We start from the raw sequence: 19,191 nt of genomic DNA, 5'->3' as shown, positions 1-19,191 counted from the left end.
ATTTAAAAAATAATAATAATAACCTTTTCTTTTCCTGATGATGGTACTTTATTACACATTAAATTAATATGTGTATCATCATCTCATTCTGAGTACCCTATTTTAAGCTACTAAAACAACTATATATTTTTGTCCTAATACCACAGAATTTTAAATATCACAATTTTCTAATATGTTTTGTGGCTAGATGGTCTATTCCTTCTATCCTTACTCTTATTTTACAAAACTTTCTTTGAAATTCTACCTATTTATTCTGCTAAAAGAATTTTATAATCTTTTTTGTAAAAGTTTGAAAAAAAATCACATTTGGATTTGCATTAAGCCTGTAAATTAATTTGACCTTTCCATCTTTACATCATTTAACTTTTGCATCAGGCATAAAGTATATCTCTCCATAGTCAAATCTTTTCTTTTGGGACTTCCCTGACAGTCCAGTGGTTAAGACTCTGTGCTTCCAATGCAAGGGACTCGGGTTTGATCCCTGGTGGGGGAACTAAGATCTCACGTGCCGTGCGGCCAAAAAAAAAAAAAAAAAAAAAAAACCCACCAAAGAAAAAGTCTTTTCTTTTACGCCTTAGGAAAAAAAAAAATGTAGTTTTCTTCATATAGAAAATGCTATATTCTGGATTAGATTATATAACCCATGCCTCAAAACTTTAGAAGACACACCCTCTTCCTCAGTAAAACCACCTGAACTCACAACTTTGGGGAACAACATTCTTGATATCTGTCTTAAATTCTGCCTCAGTTCATTAAACTAGTATTTATTTCAAGTGCCTGCTATGCCCGAGATCCAGTTCTGTGCAGTAGGGATACAGCAGCAGACAAAACAGTTTAACAGTTTTCTTTCTTTTTTTTTTCTTTTTTTTTTTTTTTTCTTCTCCTCGCGGCTTACAGAATCTTAATTCCCTGACCAGGGGCTGAACCTGGGCCACAGCAGTGAAAGAGCCGAGTCCTAACCACTGGACCGCCAGGGAATTCCCAAAACAGTTTTCTTACAATTATCTCAAAATATAACGTTTAATTAAACACACACACACACACATACACAATTATCTCAAAATAAAAAGTTTAATTAAAAAACAAAACAAAGTTCTCTCTTCTCAGGAAGCTCGTATTCTAGTGGGGAGAGAAAAAGGGAAACAAGTAAGAAATTAAGCATATGTCACATCAGATGGTGTGAAATGCTGCCGAGAAAAAGTACAGCTTTGGAAAGCTGGTCAGGGGCAGGCACTCTGTCCACCGCTTCCGACCAGAAGCTGAAGGAGGTGGTTTAGATTTTTCTACTTCTGATTCTGTCAGAGAAACTTCTCTATTTTTTTTTTTCCAAAAAATTATCTCTGAAGTTTTCAAATTTGTCAACAATTTCACATCATACTCTTTCTTTCTTTTAAGTCTATTTTTGTCATTTCCACCATTTCGCCTTAAGTTGTGTTTGTTTCTTTTTTTCCTTAGTTACATTTGTCCATTGTATTATTTAGATCTTCTTTTTACAAAAAGAACCAACTCAAGGACGTATGTAATAATTCAACAGTTGTTCTATTTTCTAATTTATTTTTTTCTGTTTCTTTTCCTGATCTCTTCCTGCCTCATCTTTATTTGGGGTTTTTGTTTTTGCACATTTCTAAATTATTATTTTGTTTGTATAAATTTTTCTGGGTTTAATAATAAAATCATTTTAAAAACTAAACAAAATTTTGAGTAAAGCTTTGCACGCATACTGTTGGTTTTCCTAGGTGTGGTTCTTCTTTGTGTTTTTTTCTAAATTATCACAACTCCTCATATATATATATATATATATATATACAATTAACTGAATCACTGTGCTACACACCTGAAACTAACACAATATTGTAAATCAACTATTCTTCAATTAAAAAACAGTTAGATGTGGGACTTCCCTGGTAGTCCAGTGAGTAAGGCTCCGAGCTCCCAATGCAGGGGGCCAGGGTTCGATCCCTGGTCGGGGAGCTAGACCCCACATGCCACAACTAAGAGTTTGCATGCTGCAACTAAGAAGTCCGCATGCCGCAACTAAAAAAAAGGATCCCGCATGCCACAACTAAAGATCCCGTGTGCCTCAACTAAGACCCGGAGCAACCAAAATAAATAAATAAATAAAAATTTAAAAAGTTAGACACACACAAAGAAAACTGTGTTCACGCAAAAAATAAAATAAAGGCAGTGAAGCTCACACACACACACACAAAACCCACTTAATTCCTGACTTCCTCCTTTATCCAAAAGCTATTTTGGAAAATTTAAATAGTCAATTTCTAACATTAATTTCTAGTTTTAGCATATTGTGAACAAAGGACGTGATCCATAGGACATTTGTACTTCGAATTTATTGGGATTTTCTTTGTGGAGGAAACTGTGATCCATTTTTAAAATTATTTTCTGCGTCCTGGAAAATAGGCTGAGTTAATTTACAGCCTAAGCCAAAAGTCAGTATGTCTTCAGGAACTGGGGAAAAGAACAAAATGTGAACAGGAAGTAAGCTTCAAAGAGGAAGTGATTTTGATACAGAGGGGACAAAGAACTGTTTTTTTCAGTACCGACTAAAGGCCAGGCACTATGCTAGGCACTTTGCATGTATTGTCTTATTTCAAGGTGAGGCAGGATTCTTCAGAGCAGGAAACGGCCCCCCAGGGAGGTTAAGTAACTTCCTAAAGTCTTTTGCCTGCTCACAGCCCTGTCTCCCTTGCTTTGCTGAGCACGTTCCCACTTTTCCTTCAAGACTCAGTTTAAACATCACCTCTTCTAAGGTTTCCCAAAGAGAAGAGTTGGGCACCCCTCTTCTACTCCTGTAAAAGTCATCCCTAGTCATATCTGTCACCCTTGGTTACCTGGGAGACCCTTAAGGATGGCCAGCACATTGCGGGTTCTCAATAAATATTTGTTGATGTAGTGAAGAATAAATGTAAAAAGACCAAAATAAAGGACAAAAAAGAGAGTTCCTGTATGAACAATGAACATAGCAACACCATCACCCTATGGTACTCCTCCCCCTCCCCTGCCAAGCAGGTGATGCCTCGGGGTTTACAAGTAATAATACTGACATTAATAGCTTGTTCTATATGCAGAGTGTTTGCTGTCTACGCAGCATTATCCTACCTGCATTATCTCATTTGGTCTCCAAGAACATAAGTCACCTTAAGCCCCATTTTCTAGGTAGTAAAGCATTTAGAAACTGAGTCTGGCCAAGAGCAGCAGCTTGCAAGTTGCCGTAGCCAAGAGCTCCTCAGACTCCACTCAATGCCACATTCAAACTTGAACCCAGGTCCCTCCTGACGCCAAAGCAGACATGCAGACACACTCCTGCACGTGCACACACACACACACACACACACACACACACACCTTGCTGCCTTGGTGGAGAAGACTCTAAATTCCCCTCCTGTCTTGCTCATCATCATGGTTTCACAATGGAGTCTTTCTTCTTCAGACAACATGTTTAATTAATGCCTTAAAGGAAATTCATGAGAATGATCCCTGATGTTACATTCTCATTCATTCATCAGTTCTTATGGACAATAAACACTGACTAAACATTTACTGAGCCCCTGTTATGGATGCAGAGCCAGGTACTCTGCTGACCCTGGACACTGCGACCCAGGTGCAGGCTGAGAAGGACAACTTGGGGGGACCTTCAGGGCAGCTCTGCCCACCGCTTCCAGGCCTGCCTCCTCCTCCCCCACCCTCCCAGTTCCCAAACCACACCCTCTTTATCTCCCTTCACAAAAAGCCCCATTCACTTTTTGCACAATACACTTTCACAATAGATAGTCTATTCAACCCAGAGCCCAAATCATCAGCAACCAAAATGCTGGTTCCTCTTTCCTCCTAGGTCTTCAAACATTTCCAGGGGAGGAGAAATAATTGCATTCTGTAGTGTAACTTCCTGTTTGCTTGGCTGTTTCTCCTGTGAACTGGAAGATCCTTGAAGGCCTGGCCTGGGTCTTTTCACCATTGACTGTGGAGTGAATGAGAAACCCAGGTCTTGTTCTCTAAATATATAGGTTATTGTTTAAAATAATATAATCATTACAGAAATTTGTCAAATACACTAAGACAGAGAAGAAACTAAAAATCACCTATAATTCCAACAAACACAAATAACTTTTAAACTTGATTGTATTTCCTCTCAAGTATTTTATATGTATTTTTTGGGATAAATATATATGTATATACAAAATTGGACAAAAATATAATTGCACATGCAATTTTGTATCTCACTCACTATATCACAAACATTTCCAGGTCATTAAATATTCTTCAAAAACATGGTTTTTAATAGCTATGCAGTATTATATCAAACGTGCATGCCATAACTTCTTTAAACATTTCCTTGCTGTTGAATACTTGGGTTATTGCTTTCTTCCCTCTGTCCTTTTCCTTTTTTTGGGGGGGGGTTGTAATTTTTGCCAACATAAATAACACTTTGATAAACACCCTTAACTCACATCTTTTTTTAAAAAAATTATTATTTATTTATTTTATTTAGTTTTGGCTGCATTGGCTCTTAGTTGAGGTGCGTGGGCTCTCTAGTTGTGGCTTGTGGGTTTTCTCTTCTCTAGTTGTGGTGCACAGGCTCCAGGGCACGTTGGCTCTGTAGTTTGCGGCACAAGAGCTCTAGCTGAGGTGCGCAAGCTCAGTAGTTGTGGCGTGCGGGTTTAGTTGCTCCACGGCATGTGGGATCTTAGTTCCCTGACCAGGGATGGAACCCGAGTCCCCCTGCATTGTAAGGCAGATTCTTTACCACTGGACCACCAGGGAAGTCCCTTAACTCAAATCTTTGTCCACACTGATGACTCTCCCTCCAATAGATTTCTAGAACTAAAGTTACTAATCAAAAGACATAAACTGTTTTTTTTTTTTTTTAATTGGCTGTGTTGGGTCTTCGTTGCTACGCGGGGGCTTTCTCTAGTTGCAGCGAGCGGGGCTACTCTTCGTTGTGGTGAGCAGGCTTCTCATTGCGGTGGCTTCCCTTGTTGCGGAGCACGGGCTCTAGGAGTGCGGGCTTCAGTAGTTGTGTCATGCAGGCTTCAGTAGTTGTGGCTCGTGGGCTCTAGAGCACAGGCTCAGTAGCTGTGGCTCCCAGGCTTAGTTGCTCCACGGCATGTGGGATCTTCCTGGACAAGGGCTCGAACCTGTGTCTCCTGCATTGGCAGTCGGATTCTTAACCACTGAGACACTAGGGAAGTCCCATCATTGTGGCTTTTATGTTTTTAATTTTTTCTAACTGTTTAGTGAAGCTAGCAGTTTCCTGTTTATGGTAGGTGTCCCATGTTTCTTTTAGCTTATTTTTATTCTTATATTTATGCAAATAAGGCCAGTTAACTTACTGGTCCAAACCATGATGGGAATAAAGCCATGCAACTATGCACCCTTGGTCAAAAGGGGGATCAGAGGAGGTGTACCCTGTCATTATTCCTTGAAAAATAATGCACAAATGTCAGATGTTCACCCCATCTATCCACACAGACTTTTGCTTTCTTTGGGTTTTCCCTGCAAACCCTGAGTCTTCCTAAATTGCTACTACACTTATGAGACTTTTGAGCTGCTGCCCAACACAACTTCTGTGGGACTCCAGTCATTGACTTAGTTCTCAGTGACTCTCCAGTTCTGGGTCCCCCTGCCACAAGCCCATCCTTTCAGGAGCCCTAGGTCCACCTCTGTTCTCTGCAGCCCCATTTAGTTCTGCCCTGGGGTCCTGCATCTTCCATTGGCTGGAATCCAGTGGGGACGTTTGATACTCAAAATCAAATATTAGACATTGCAAAGTCACTGATGTATATTTTTAATGTTTGTTTGGTTCTGCCAATGAAAGAAACAGATTTTAATAATCATCTGCTAATCTCCCAGCAGTTACTCTGATGAACACGTCAATTGGAACACGGAAGAGCTGTGTTTCATCCCTTTACTCAGCTTACTCGAGTCCTCAGATTTTCAGAGATGGATACAAACATTCTGGAAGGTGTGTGACATGAATGCATCCTCCCTCAGGGAAATCATGAGCATGAATAAACCTTATACTAACAAATCTTCTCTCCCGTTCCAGCTGTGGGGCTGGGGAGCAACTGTGGGTCTCCTGAAATGCCCAGGGGGACGCCTCCTTTATTGCTTCTGCATCGGAACAGCTGATTTCTTTCTCTCTAGCGTGAACCTGGAGGCTTCCTTCCTGGGTTTGAGGAGGTCAGGGGATTTGGCTAAAGGTGGTGGCATCTGACTGTGCGCTTAGGCCCTTGCTAGTACCTCCTAACATTCATTCACACAGGCTTCACAATTTCCCAAATACAGTATCATGCATTACATGTCATTTATCACCTGCTTTCATTCCTCCCAACAACCCCAGGAGACGGACATTACTGAAGTTACTCAGGTGTCAGAGAAGGAAGTGGGTCACCTGCCCAGACTGGTTCTCACAGGGAGGTGATCTGGGAGAGAAAACGGGGAGGTATGAGGAGGGGATACGCTAAAGAAAAGGAGAAAACAGAGATGCTGAAAGGAACTCCCAACTGGAAACTCTGGCTGCAAATTCTGGCTCAGTCACTCAATAGCTATGACCTTGGAAAACTTTTAAACTTCGTTGTGCCTCAGTCTCCTCAGCTGTAAAATGATGATCAGAATATGACATTGGGAATTCACTGGCAATCCAGTGGTTAAGACTTCGCCCTTCCACTGCAAAGGGCACGGGTTTGATCCCTGGTCGGGGAACTAAAACCCTGCATGCCATGCAGCGCAGCCGGGGGGAAGAATATGATATTTACCTGGCACAAAGGTGACTGTACAGTATGTCTATCAATCATAGTGGGTCCATAAAAGTGAAAAACTGGAAATATCCCACAAGTCCAGCAATTTGTTTAAACAGGTAAGATAAATGCATACCATGGAATAACATCATTTGTTAGGAATGATAATGTGGATGTTTACAGACAGGGAAAGATATTTGTGACATATTACGGGGTAAAAGTGGTTGCCATTCAGTAGGAATAGTGTTACGTCATTTTTGTTAATTTTGTTAAAATAATATATTTACGTGTATAGTCATTCATTTAACAATATTCACTTTGCATAGTTTTATTGCTATGTGCATTTTACATGTAGATATGTGGATATAAAATGTCCAAGGACACACACAAAAATATAATGTCTCTACTGGAGTTCTCGTTCAGTTTTGCTTAGCTGGTTATCAAATTCTCTCACAATGAACTTGTGTCATAAAGAAATAATAGAAGCGTAAAAGGTTTACAATGCAGGAACTGGAACCCTGGTGTCTGTCTGGATCCAGGGGGCATTTTGTTGGTGCCAAGTTCACCTGCAGGTTGCTTGAAAAATGAGGAACCCAAGCAAAGGACTAAGAGGTTTTGAGAGATTTAATTCAGGCTCTGGAAGAGTCAAAAGTCTCTTTCTCCCCCTCTGTTCTCCCCAGTGTGAACTTCTGTGTCTACTTCTCTCCACTGAGCAAACACAGCCAGGCGCCTGCTCCTATCGGCCCTCCAGGATTTTACGAGGCCCACTCTCTTCTGATTCCTATTTGTTCTTCAGGCAGGCTACACCTCCACTGATCAGGCCAGGCCTTGGTAACCACAGTCTTCACATTCCAGTCCTGTTCCTGAGACAACACACTGGCCATCTTGGTCAGACGTAGGTATTCCCCAATCCCAGCCACCTGTGGGGACACAGGGTATCCTCTGAAGGAATGCTTCCTTCACAGCCAGCTCATTGCATTTCGGGCATGGTGACTCACTCTAGTTTCAACCCAGAACATAAATCTCATTTCTGGGTTGTAAGGGCACCTCCCTGTCACTCCTTGATCTATAATAACAATGAATAAAAGCTGCCATGTATTGGAGCTTATGTGCCAGACACTGAGCTAGGCATGTCTTAAGCCTTTTAAGCCTTGCAGAAACCCTGTGAGTCAAGTGTTTTCACCCCATTTCACAGATGAGAAAACTTATATTCAGAGAGGTCAACTGGCCCAGGGATATACAGCAAATAAGCCTGGGCGCTTAAACATAAGACACTGTCTCTGCAACCCACTGGTCTTCTTACCCCCATCTTATAAGGAAGGAAACTATAATCACCCAAGTTCATGAAGTTAGCAAGTGGGAGAGGCTAAAATCTGAAGAGCCCCCTGATATCCAGCCCCCTCCCTTACTTATTGCCTGACACATTCCCCACTCTCCCCTCCCCCGCCTTGTGCCCTGACACCAAAGTGTCCCCACTCCCCCACTGTACTCTCCACTGCAGCAAATACGTGTGGAGGTTCCAAGAACCTGCAAGAATGTGCTCTCTTGCCTTGGGGCCTTTGGACAGGCTGTGCCTTCCTATGCGTTTACCTGGCACAGGCGTACGCATCTAGATGTAACCTCCTCCAGGAGAAGCCATCCTTGACCACCCTAGTCCAAGCACCCTTTTTTTAGGTGCTTCCTTGGTTCATCCTTAACATGTAACATGGCGCATTGTGGTTGCCTGCCTTCTTGTTTCCTCCCCTGCCAGTCTGCAAAGCCTAAGTGAGGACCGCCTGTGCCATTGGTTGTTAGGTGCTTAGCACCCAAGCATAGGAGCGGGCACAGAGTAGATACTTGGTAAGCATTTGTTACGTGAATGCTGGACTATCAGAGCTGTTTTGCTTTATTTGGAGGGTATAGCTTAGGTGCACTAAACAGGATCTAAGATGACAGAAATGTAGCTCCCTGTATACCCCATTAAGAGGGCAAAGTCGGGGGGATGCTCTGGGGTCATCCAGCACTCAGTGCAGTGACATTAAAATCATGGTGTCCTCCTTGCTAAAGCAAGTACCAGGCTACTGTTTTCTCACTCCCAGTCAGAAACAAATCATGTTCTGAGTGACTGGAGTCATTGCTCACAACACCAGGAGCTGGTTTAGGGTGGGGTGAGGGTCAGTGGCCTTGGGGCTCCAGTCTGTAAAGGCCCAGGCCTGCGGGCTGGGGGGAGGGGTGAAGAGTGGCAGGTCCCGTCCCCGGGAGGCTGCAGTCACTGAGGGGGAGAGACAATGAGGCTCAGCATCTGCTCCTAGCTGGGAGAAGGGACCCTCCAGTGAAAAGCCAGGGAGAGCAGGGAAGTGTGGGAGGAATTGATGAGGAGAAGGGGTGGAGCCAAGGAGACGCAGCCGGGAGGAAGGAAGAGAAGGGGAAGGAAGAGAGGAGGGAGGGGAGAGGATCCAGGCTTTCCTTCCTCTCGATGACCTGGTCCTGAGCTGCAGTCTCCTCTGGCATTGTTTCCTGTGGAAACTCTCAGGGCCCATGAAGACTCATGTTTCTCACGTTTCTCCCCAGCCCCTGGCAGTAGCCCCAGTCTAAGTGCCGGGCATCCAGCAGGTGCTCAATACTTCCTTGGGCAAAAGAGAAATGTGGCCAACTTTGCTCTGGGAACTTTCCCCCCGTTTTCTCCCCACCTCTCTGGAGAAGCAGAAGGCAGAGCAGGTCTTGGGAACACGCCCAGGCGCCCCATGAATAACTGACCCTTCGGGGAGGCTCTACCGCGTCCTGTCCGAGGGCTCGGAGTGGAGAAGCGGCTGGAGGTTAGAGGCCGAGAGTCGGGTCGGAAGCCGGGGAAAGGCAAGGCTGTGCCAAGCCCCGAGGCCCTGCAGGAAGGCGCCAGGGGCTTGACCCCCGCGCTGCCAACGGCCACGCCTCAGCGCCCCCCAGCAGTGCGCCAGGGGGCGAAGGCCCGGGCCGTGGGATTGGCGAGCCCACGAGGGGCCGATCCCAGCGGCTCCTCGGAGCCCCTTCCCCACCCGGGCCCTGGCGCTCGCAGTCCGCACCGCTCCCTCGAGTCTGGACGTCCAGGGCTCTGCAAACAGCTGTTTAAAGGCTTCTTACAGTTTAGTGCTCCGCGGGGATGTTTGTTCCACGCCCATCTGCCTACTTTAAAAATACATAAGTGAAGAACACACCCAGCCTTCCACCTCTGCCTGGGGAGGGGCGGGCTCCGCGGCCCCCGCCCGCACTTCGGAAGGAACCCGCGTCCCCCCCAGCCCCACCGACTCTCCTCTCGGGAGGACGCCCCAAGCTTCCCACGGTGGGGGGTCCCCTGGCCCTCTTTGTGCCGGGCAGGACCGGGCCCCCCATTTCCATGCGAGGTTCTGATGCTCCCCCTCTCTCCCGCTTCAGTTAATCTTTGTTCCCCTTTTCTGCTGAGGAGAAAAAAAGAGAGAGAAAGAAAAGGAGGAAAAAAGGCGTGACTTGATTTTCAAACGAAACTCCCACAGCAAACAAAACCCTTTTAGAGAAATAAGAAAGGAGGAAGAAGGAAGAAAAGAGGGAAGAAAAAAAGAGAGAGAGAGAAAACCCTTCAGGCTTTCAATTTGAGTGGGAGAGTTGAACCGAAAGAAAGAGAAAGAAAGGAAGAAAAATCCTCTCTGCGGTAGAAAGAGAAAAGAAAACTTGGGCTGACAAGAGGGGGGTGTTGGGGGGTGGAAGGAAGTGAGAAAACAAAAGAGAGATAAAAGGGCTGCTTTTCTGTCTCTCTTCCTCCGCGAGCTGGGTTAGGAGGAGCTGTTTTGCATCCCTTCACGTCAGCCCTGCCTCATTCCCTTCTTCCAGGGAGGGAGAGAGAGCGAGCGAGAGAGAGAGAGAGAGAGAGAGAGAGAGGAGAGGGAGAGAGAGGGGGAGAGAGAGAGAGAGAGAGAGAGAGAGAGAGAAAAAGAGGAGCCGGAGGGAGGGCGGCAGGAGCAGGCGGCGGGCGCGCGTGGAGGCGGGCGGCGGGCGCGCAGCAGCAGCCCGGGCGGTGGGCAGCCAGGAGCCCCCGGCCCCGGCCCCGGCCCGCCACGGGCCCCAGCGCAGGAGCCGCGCCCGGACCCAGGGTGAGTGTCCCGCGCGGCCCCGGGCCCCCGAACCCGCAACCCCGGGCGGCGCGCCGGCGGGGACGCGGGGGGCGCGGGGGTGGGTCACTGCGGCCGCGGCCGACCCGCCCCCCGCCTGTCCCCGGGGACGGCCGCGCGCAGGCCCGCGCTGCAAACATGTCGTCTTTTCCTTTCACTTCCACATTCCCTCATGCCGGAGAGCTGGAGGGAGACATGGAGAGCCGGGGAAAGAGGGAGAGATGGCGTCTGGCGGGGGGGGGGGGGGGGGTGTGGAGGGGGAGGGGGAAGGGAAGGAGGGAGCGAGCGAGCGAAAAAGGGCGAGAGCGAGGAGAGCGCGCGAATGAGAGAGAGAGAAAGGGAGGGGAGAGAGAGAGAGAGAGAAGCAAAAATGAAAGGAAAGCGCGGCGGCGGCGGGGCGGGAGGCCCGGAGGCGGCGGCGGCGGCTCACGGGCCCGCACGTGGGTGTCCCGGCGCCCAGTACGCTCCCCCCGCTGCCCGCCCGGGACTCAAAGTTTCACCCCCTCGCCCCGCCGCCGCGCCCCGCCGCTGCCCACAAACTTTATTCTCCCGGCGGGTGGGGTTGCTGCGCGTCCCCGCCGTCCGGTGTGGGGGAGGGCTGGGCGCGCCGCCGGGGTGTCGGGGGCGCCCCCGGGGCAGCAGGCCGCCGCACGCCCCGCTCCCCGGGGCGGGGACCTGTTGAAGGCGCTCGCCGGCCGGCTGGGTCTCCACGGCCTGTCCTTAGCCTCCTCAGTCTCAGTTCCCCTTCCTTGTCGCCCACTCTCTCCGTCTCCTCGCGGTCATTTTCCTAATTGGACAGAGCTGTGGGGTGTGATCGCCGGCGTCAGATTAGTGGCCCCGAGGCTGCCAGGTGGGCGCGGGGACTCGGGGACCAACGGGACAGCCCCCGCCAGCGTGCAGAGCCCACAGATCCGGCCCTCGTGCCACCGCCCCCCTAACCGCGGACTTGCTAACTAGTGCGTATCGGTTTTTTTTCCAACTTGCCTTTTAAGATGACTTTTATGGTGGCTGCAACTGCTTCCCTCCAGTCTGAGCAGTAGTTTGGGAAGATTTAAGAGGCCAGGGAGGTGCTTGCGTGGGTTTTAGCTAACCCGAAACGATCATTAATGTATCTCTAAGCTCTGCGATGGTTCGGGGAAGGCGTAGCCGCAGCCCGGTGCGTCTTCACAGGGTCACTACGAGGTGCTGGTCCTTCCCGGTCTGAGCGGTCCAATGAGGGACTGTCCTCGTGGCCCACCCTAGAGCAGCGGGCCGAGCGCCCTAACTGCTAAGGGCACCCAGAGCGCCTTTATTTCTGTGCAAAATGGAAACTCCCAGCCGGTGTAGACCTGGAGGGGACATAACCAGTTCCAGTGGGCGCCTGGGAAACTCACAAGATTCCCCCATAGGTGTGCGGAGAGGGACTTTGAACCTTGGGGGTCACCCAGCCAACTCTGAAGCTGCTCTTTCAGTCCTGCCTTTGTACACGTGTAAGTAAAAACAGTCAAAGTTCATTTCTGCCAAGTAGAGGGCCTGGAGCCTGCATCCCTGTTTTGCCCTCACCAGGGGCTTTCAAAGGACCCGCCGGGCCAGGTGGGGGAGGGGAAGTAAACCACCCCTAATTGTCTTTAGACTTTAGAAAATGCATTCTTAGTGTTTGTGATCAAAGCCATGGGCCTGTCTGGTTTTGATTTTTGAGACTTAGTATGGCTGTCCCTTTCTCGTTTGTTTTAAAGCGAATGTTATTTTCTGGAGCTCTCATGGTGGTTTTGTCAGCTGGCCCTCGAACCTCGCGTCGCTCTGTGCCAGGCACCTGCCAGTCTGGGAACAGGACCTCTAATTAGTCACCTGTAGTTCTAGCCACACTAGTGCTCCAGTAACCTGCAGGACCCGGCTTTCTTGCATGAGGGCAGTGGGGGTAGGGCTGCTTTCTTTAGGGTAGGGGGAGTTGGCCATTTGGGTCACATTTTTCTTTCCTCCAGGCTCACCTGGTTGCCTGTATGCCCATGGAGGCAGATGCAGTGAGTTGCAGTGGGAGCAGAGGTTCACTCTTCTCCTCAGAGCGGATTACCGGGTGAGTCCTTGTCCTGTGGTGTGTGGCCAGCGGGCCATTTGTTCTGCACTTGGGTCACTTCCATTCCAACCAGGCATTTTTTACCAGGGAGACTTATTTTAGGCTCCCTGTCCAGAGACAAGGAGATGGACAAGGTCTGGAATGGTTTTTTGAGTTGGAGGAAGGGAGACTAATGGGCCCACCGGAGATTTTGCATGCCTTCTATTTTAGGTTTGCCTTGTGGCCCAGGGATATTTCTATCAGAGTTGTGCTTGGAAAGCTCAAGTTTGACGTTAGAAGGGAGTAAATAAGTAAAGGAGTAGTCGGGTGCATCTCAGGGAGTAAATAAGTAAAGGAGTAGTCGGGTGCATCTCAGGATGCTGTCCACAGGCTCCTCATCGGGCTTGCTCACCCCCCGGATCTGAGGGCAGGGGCTCATTTTGTTGAATTAAGGAATCTGTGAATCTGCTGTGTCTCATGTTAATGGTGGTTGATCCCAGCCCTTAGACTGCAAAACTGGAAGAGGACCTTAGAGGTTGTCTGAAGAAAGTGAGGCATGAGAAAAGCTCCATGCCTGAAATCACACAGTAAGTGACAGAGCCAGCACTCAAACATGGGCTTTCAGAGTCCATTTCCAGTGCTGTTAACACAAGGCTGCTGCCTGTATTCCTGCTGGCGAACCCGAATCAGGCTTCATCCGAAGAATGTGGCTGTGAGAACATGAAAACATGGGCTTATCCTACCCTCATGAGATAAGTAAACGAAGGACCTTATTTTCTAGTTGTGTTACACGTACTGTTCTGGAGGATTTGACGGCTGGTGTGACTACCTGGGGAAACCGGGTGTTTCTGGCTGTTGCAATGCATACTTCTTCAACGTCTACCAGTTAGTGGGGCAGCAGTTTAGTCATCGGGATGTGCCCAAGTCACACTGAGCATTATTTGATCTGGAATGTTTTCTTCATGCTTTGTACTTGTGTATGATTTATTTAGGCTTGGTCAGGGAAAAGAATGGGGACGTAAGGAAGGGCCAGAGACCCGAACTGATCTCTATTCGTGGGTTAGATCTCTTACTTTCAGTTCATGAGGATAGAGGTCTTTCTTTGTTCATTGCTAAGCCCTTGTGCCTAGAACAGGGCCTGTCACATAGTGGGCCCTCGATAAATACTTGTTGAATAAGGGTACTGGACATTAGGAAAAAGATTTCCCTCCCAGAAGGGACCCACAAATGACACACAGAGGCAGAGACAGGGAGGTGATTGATGGGAACTGCAGAGTTTTGCAGTGAGTCATTGCTTAGAACAAGCTCCAGACAGGTAAGGCAGGAGGGGCTGGGAAGAGTAAATTTTGAATGAGGTGGAGCCACTGGGTGGAGACTTGTGTGAAACAATAGAGAGATCTTGAATTGGACCAGATATGGGGAGGATAATAATAATCGTAGACCTTGGGCCAGGCTTGTGTAAGTGATTTATGTGTATCATCTTCCTTAGTCCTCACAGGTGCTAGTTGCTGCATTGTTATTCCCATTTGGCAGATTGGGAAACTGGAGCACAGAGAGATTAGTTACATACAAGGGCACAGAACTGGTGGTGTCTGAACCCAGGCGGACTGACTTGGCCACCCTAGAATGATGATGAGTTCAGATATCTCTGCCCACTCCAAGGAGCTGGGCATTCAGAGCTTTGGGGTTGCTAGAAAGGATGGCAGCAGAAAAATTGGAAAAGAAATTGTTGGTCTGCAACAGAATGAGGCTGGTCAGGGAGGAGGCCCTCTGCTTCTTTTGCCAAGGCCCTCACAGTGTCTGAGGACTGTAAGGGAATATTTACTGGGGACCTAATTATTACCCAGGCAGAGTGGCTAGTACCAGATTGGGACTGTTTTGCACTTGATCAAGATTTTTTTTTTACTTTATCCCACTATTCAAATTTATTTTTATTTACCACGTATATTTATTCAATACATCTTTGATAAAGATTTAGGAGACTTTTTTTTTTTTTTAAAGGTTGCTTTTCAAGTTACATTTTAGTCGGCATGTATTTGAAACTGGTGGAAATTTTAAAGCCAGAAGTGTCACCCTTGGCCATGAGGCCTCTAGAAGGTGTTTCCCACCAGTGCAAGCCTTCCCTTCCTCCTCCAAGGATGCTGGTCCAGGCTGCTCCGGCCCACAACAGCTGCCCTTTTATCGACAGTCTGCTGGTCTGGTCCTCGTGGAGCTTGCAGTCTCCCTGGGAGACAGACATTAAACTAATAATTAAACAAATACTCTTTAATTACAGTTGTTATAAATGCTTCAAAGGAAAAAGTACAGAGACCATGGGAGCTGATAATCAGGGAGGACGGGGGAAGGGAGGCTTTCCTGAAGAAAGGGCATTTAAACAGCCACGCAAAGGGTGGGTGAAGAGGCTTTAACCAGGTGGGATAGTCCATTAGCCTTGATGTAAACTCTTGCTACTCTGTATGTGGTCCATGCACCAGCGGCATCAGCATCACCTGAGAGCTTGTTAGAAATGCAGGATCTCGGGCCTACCCCAGACCTGCTGAATCTGCATCTTAACAAGATTCCCGTGCATGGTAAAGTCTAAGAAATACTGATGGAATCAAAGTACCGAACTGGGAGGTTCACAGCTTTGCTGCGAATGAGTTGGGTGACTCAGGCAAGTCACCCAACTTGGAATGACTTGGAGGAGTGATAACGAGGGAATTAGATCATCCCACAAGTTCCTTCTGGCTTCTCAGATCTTTGGCTTTTGCTGGTGTGTGCTGTCTCCAAGCTTACTGAGGGAAAGGACCTGGGCTTACACAGCATCCACCTCTACGGTGCCTTTGCTGGGGGCCAGCACATGCTCTGGTCTGACTTCAGTAAGCACTAAGGAGGGGCCAGACCATCCTTTGGGGAAAGATGAGAATAATTCGCAAACAGCATGTGGAGCTTTGTGGCACACAGAGAGATTGTCTTAAGGTGACCCAGAGATGAGTTGACCTGAAGCGAGAGAAAGATTGGCAAGGGTCAAAGGGGCTTTGAGGAAGAAAGGTGTAACACTTCTGCCAAAAGTGGAGCCTAAACTGAGGGCAGGAGGAACCTGCTTAACAGTTCCATGCATGTGAACATAATACTTCAGGAATTGCCGTGGTATTCTGCCCCTGAGATCCTCATATCACTTTAGAGAGAACCAGAGCGCTGGAACCAGGACTTCTTGACCCTTGCAGCTGTGGATGGGCTTCAGCTACACCTGCAACTGTGCAGAGGGTTACATGTGTGTGCACTTTTCTAGGGAGAGGACCTGTAGCTTTCACCAGCCTCAAAGGGGTCTGCGGCCTCCCAGAACTAGGGGCAAAGGGCTTTCTTGACTAATCTCTCCCAGCTCTTTTATTATGCAGTGCTTACTATGTGCCAGGCACTATTCTAAGCACTTTCCGTATATTAGCTCATTTAGGTTGAATACTTTTCTGGAGTTCACACACCTAGTAAGTTTGAGAACCAGGATTGGCACCCAGGCAGTCAGGCCCCAGAGTCCCTGCTAGCAAAGCCTACCTTAGTAACAGGGCAGGTGGGGCTAAGGGAGAGCTCTTTTTGGTAGAACAAAAATTGAGATTATAGAGGCCCCCACTTTACAAGTAAGCATCTTCCAATAGTTCGTGTGTAAAACTGAAAGGATTTTCCCAAGGAAATGTGTTACAAATAGCACAGGGTTGCCATGCTAGCCCGTGAGAGCCTGTGTTACTATTGGGCCGAACTCATGATTGTTTGCAAAAAAAAAAAAAAAAAAAAATTTAGAAAACAAGACTGCTGCAGTACTGCAAGGTAAATTAAGAATTCTAGAATCGGATAGAAGGTGCTTGAACACAGTCAAATAAGGGGGGGTGAGGTGGTCGCAGGAAATTGGGGTAGATTCTGAAAGGGGGGGGAATTAAAGGATGTTAGAGGCCAAAGCAGGGCCAAATGTATGTCGAATCAGCAGCTTCAAAAGGTAAAATAACTGGCTTTTATTACCTACTAATTAGTGTGTGTAGCTCACAGACCTGACCCTTCCGCCACCCCTAGTGCCTTACCCCAAGTACAGAGGCCTTTTGTTTTCTCTCTTACTCATTTCTGTGCCATTTGAATATATACCAGTCTGTATTATCTTTATAATCTATATATTTGTAAATGGAGTAAAGGGACTATTAAAAGTGGGTTGATCTCTAGAGGGGTTTTGGTTCTGTCTTCTACAACCATCATCAGAAAGGAGTTTCTGATATTAAATACATATGCTCTATCATGTGTATATTTTGGGAGTACCGAGAGAACTGTTGGAAATGTGAGGATTTTCAGTGCAGTTGGAAGTTGAGAATAAGGGATCACATTGTGGCCCAACTGCCTTCCCTTTCTTCCTTCCCTGCCCCCCAGGGTATAATAAACAGGGAATCAAAATCAGGTAAGAATGATCACTACAGAAAGCAGGAATGTCCACGCTGCAGATTTACATGGGAGACTAGAACTTCTGTGATGACTCTTGGTTATGTGTGGTTTGTCTTTTGGATCGGAAGGTTGTCCTGCATGGTTTTGGTAAAAAAAAGTTGTACAAACTTTAATGGTTGCTTTATGCGCCACGTCAGAATGTCCTCACAAGGACCACACCTGAGCGGGCCTCTCAGTAAGCATTAGGGACCCTTTGGAGGCTGGCGGTACTGGTTGGCTAACCCCACCCTGTGATGTCCAATCCTGGGGTCCCTAGGCCCACAGTCTCAACCTCCCATCCATTTGCTAGGCACAGGACCACTGTGGACTTGCCATTACCTGGAAGCAGGTCACCTCTGAAATTCTGAATTCTTCCAAGCCCCCTACTGCGCATCCCTACTTGAAGCAACCCCACCCACCCCTGCCCCAAGCTGGGATACCTCTGCCTGCTCACCTGGGCCTCATGCCCACCATCAACCCTCGTTCCCATGTCCTGCCCAGGCTGCCTCCCTACGACTGAGCACTGGACATCCTCCTGTGCCCCAGTTCCCCGCTACAGCTACCGACACACCTGTCTCCCTCTCCTTTGGCCCTGCCTCTCCCCTGCCCCCCTTCCATTTCACTTCTTTTCACCCTAGGACTTCACAAAGAAGAGGCCACACTTTCCATCCCTACTTCCTCTCTCCCCCTCTCCTCTCCAGCAGCAGAGTTTCACCCCCACTCCCAGATGTCCCCAGCTACCTCCTGATCACATCTGGTGGCCTCTACTTACCCGGCTTCTCTGTAGCTGTACTGTCGTGATACTCTTGCCCATCGTGGGTTCTGGCTCCTCACTCTGGGTCCTGCTCCTGCCTCTCTAATCCTGCTTTTTCTGCCACTCCTTCCTCTCCTGGCTATGCTTTGGTGCCTCAGCCACAGTTCTTTGCTACTTGCTTCCCGTCCATGTCTATGGCTTCACCCTGCACAGTGAGGACTCTTTGGCCTGTATCCCTGCCCTCATGTCTCCTGTGAACTACCTAGTGCTGGGATTACATTAGTTATAGTTTTGGGTATATATGGATATCTTCCTACCATCTTAGTTTGTGTTTTCTGTTTCTTCTTTTTCTGATTCTTTCCTCTCTGTTGTTTTTTTTTTTTTTTTTCTCTACTCTTTTTCTCTTTACTGCTTTGGAACTTATATACTCTATTTCTGTCCTTTTGATGCATGCAGACTGCATAAGGTTTAAAGTTAGTTGGTATCCATATCTTTTTTCAGGTAATGCAGTGCAATGAAAGGTTAGTTAACCTTTGATTTTCCACATAGTTATCATTTTGTTTACCCATATTTCTCCCTGCATCTCAGGCTTTCCTTCTGGAATCAGAACATCATGTGGTGGAGGTGTTTTAATCATAAACTTTCAGTTCCTGTTTGGCTAAAATTTTATTTCATATTTATTAAGAGATTGTTTTACTGGGTATAAAACATTAGCTTGACAGTTATTTTCTCTTAGTATTGAAAGATGGTATTCTACTATCTTCCGGCTTTCCTTATTGATATTGAGAAGTTAGTAGCCCAGTTATTGATCTTAGGTAATTTCTTCTCTCTGGTTGTTGTTTTGTTGTTGTGGTGGTGGTGGTGGTGGTGGTGTGTGTTCACGCACGTGTGCACGTGTGTGTTTTGCAGTTTAATGCATTTAGGTGTGGATTTTATTTTATTTGTCTAAGGATTCATTACACTTCCTGAAACCAGAGATTAGTGACTTTGATCAGTTCTAGAAAATTTTTATCCTTTATCTCTTTGACTTTTATCTCTCTATCATTCTGTCTCTGGTTTCTCCTTGGGAACTCCAATTAGATATATGTTAGATCTTATTCTATCCTTTACATCTCC

General features: G+C 47.2%; 1 protein-coding gene and 1 long non-coding RNA gene across 7 annotated transcripts in view; one reads left to right on the top strand and one right to left on the bottom strand.

Moving 5' to 3' along the window:
* Positions 1-7,101: 7,101 nt before the first annotated feature.
* Positions 7,102-11,650, bottom strand: LOC118891275. 2 transcript variants are annotated; one of them, XR_005018925.1, is made up of 3 exons: positions 11,393-11,650; positions 9,492-10,162; positions 7,102-7,675 (listed from the first exon to the last, which is right to left on the bottom strand). It is a non-coding gene; the product is annotated as an uncharacterized LOC118891275 (long non-coding RNA). The 2 variants fall into 2 exon arrangements; XR_005018926.1 differs by having other exon boundaries at positions 11,528-11,650.
* Positions 10,160-19,191, top strand: part of ZNF710 (zinc finger protein 710) — a 68,569-nt gene continuing 59,537 nt past the window's right edge. For 2 of the 5 annotated variants that reach the window (XM_036845053.1, XM_036845058.1), the window contains exons 1-3: positions 10,160-10,834; positions 12,241-12,321; positions 12,814-12,905. In XM_036845053.1, coding sequence (XP_036700948.1) covers positions 12,832-12,905 — 74 coding nt within the window. In that variant the 5' untranslated portion in view covers positions 10,160-10,834; positions 12,241-12,321; positions 12,814-12,831. Of the gene's footprint in view, positions 10,835-11,842; positions 12,322-12,813; positions 12,906-19,191 lie in introns of those variants that run through there. The other 3 variants (XM_036845055.1, XM_036845054.1, XM_036845056.1) reach the window with 3 other exon arrangements.

Source organism: Balaenoptera musculus, chromosome 2 (genome assembly GCF_009873245.2).
Source record: "Balaenoptera musculus isolate JJ_BM4_2016_0621 chromosome 2, mBalMus1.pri.v3, whole genome shotgun sequence".
Lineage (NCBI taxonomy): Eukaryota > Metazoa > Chordata > Mammalia > Artiodactyla > Balaenopteridae > Balaenoptera > Balaenoptera musculus.
Note: the sequence above shows the minus strand (reverse complement) of the source record. Positions and strands in the feature narration are given on the sequence as shown.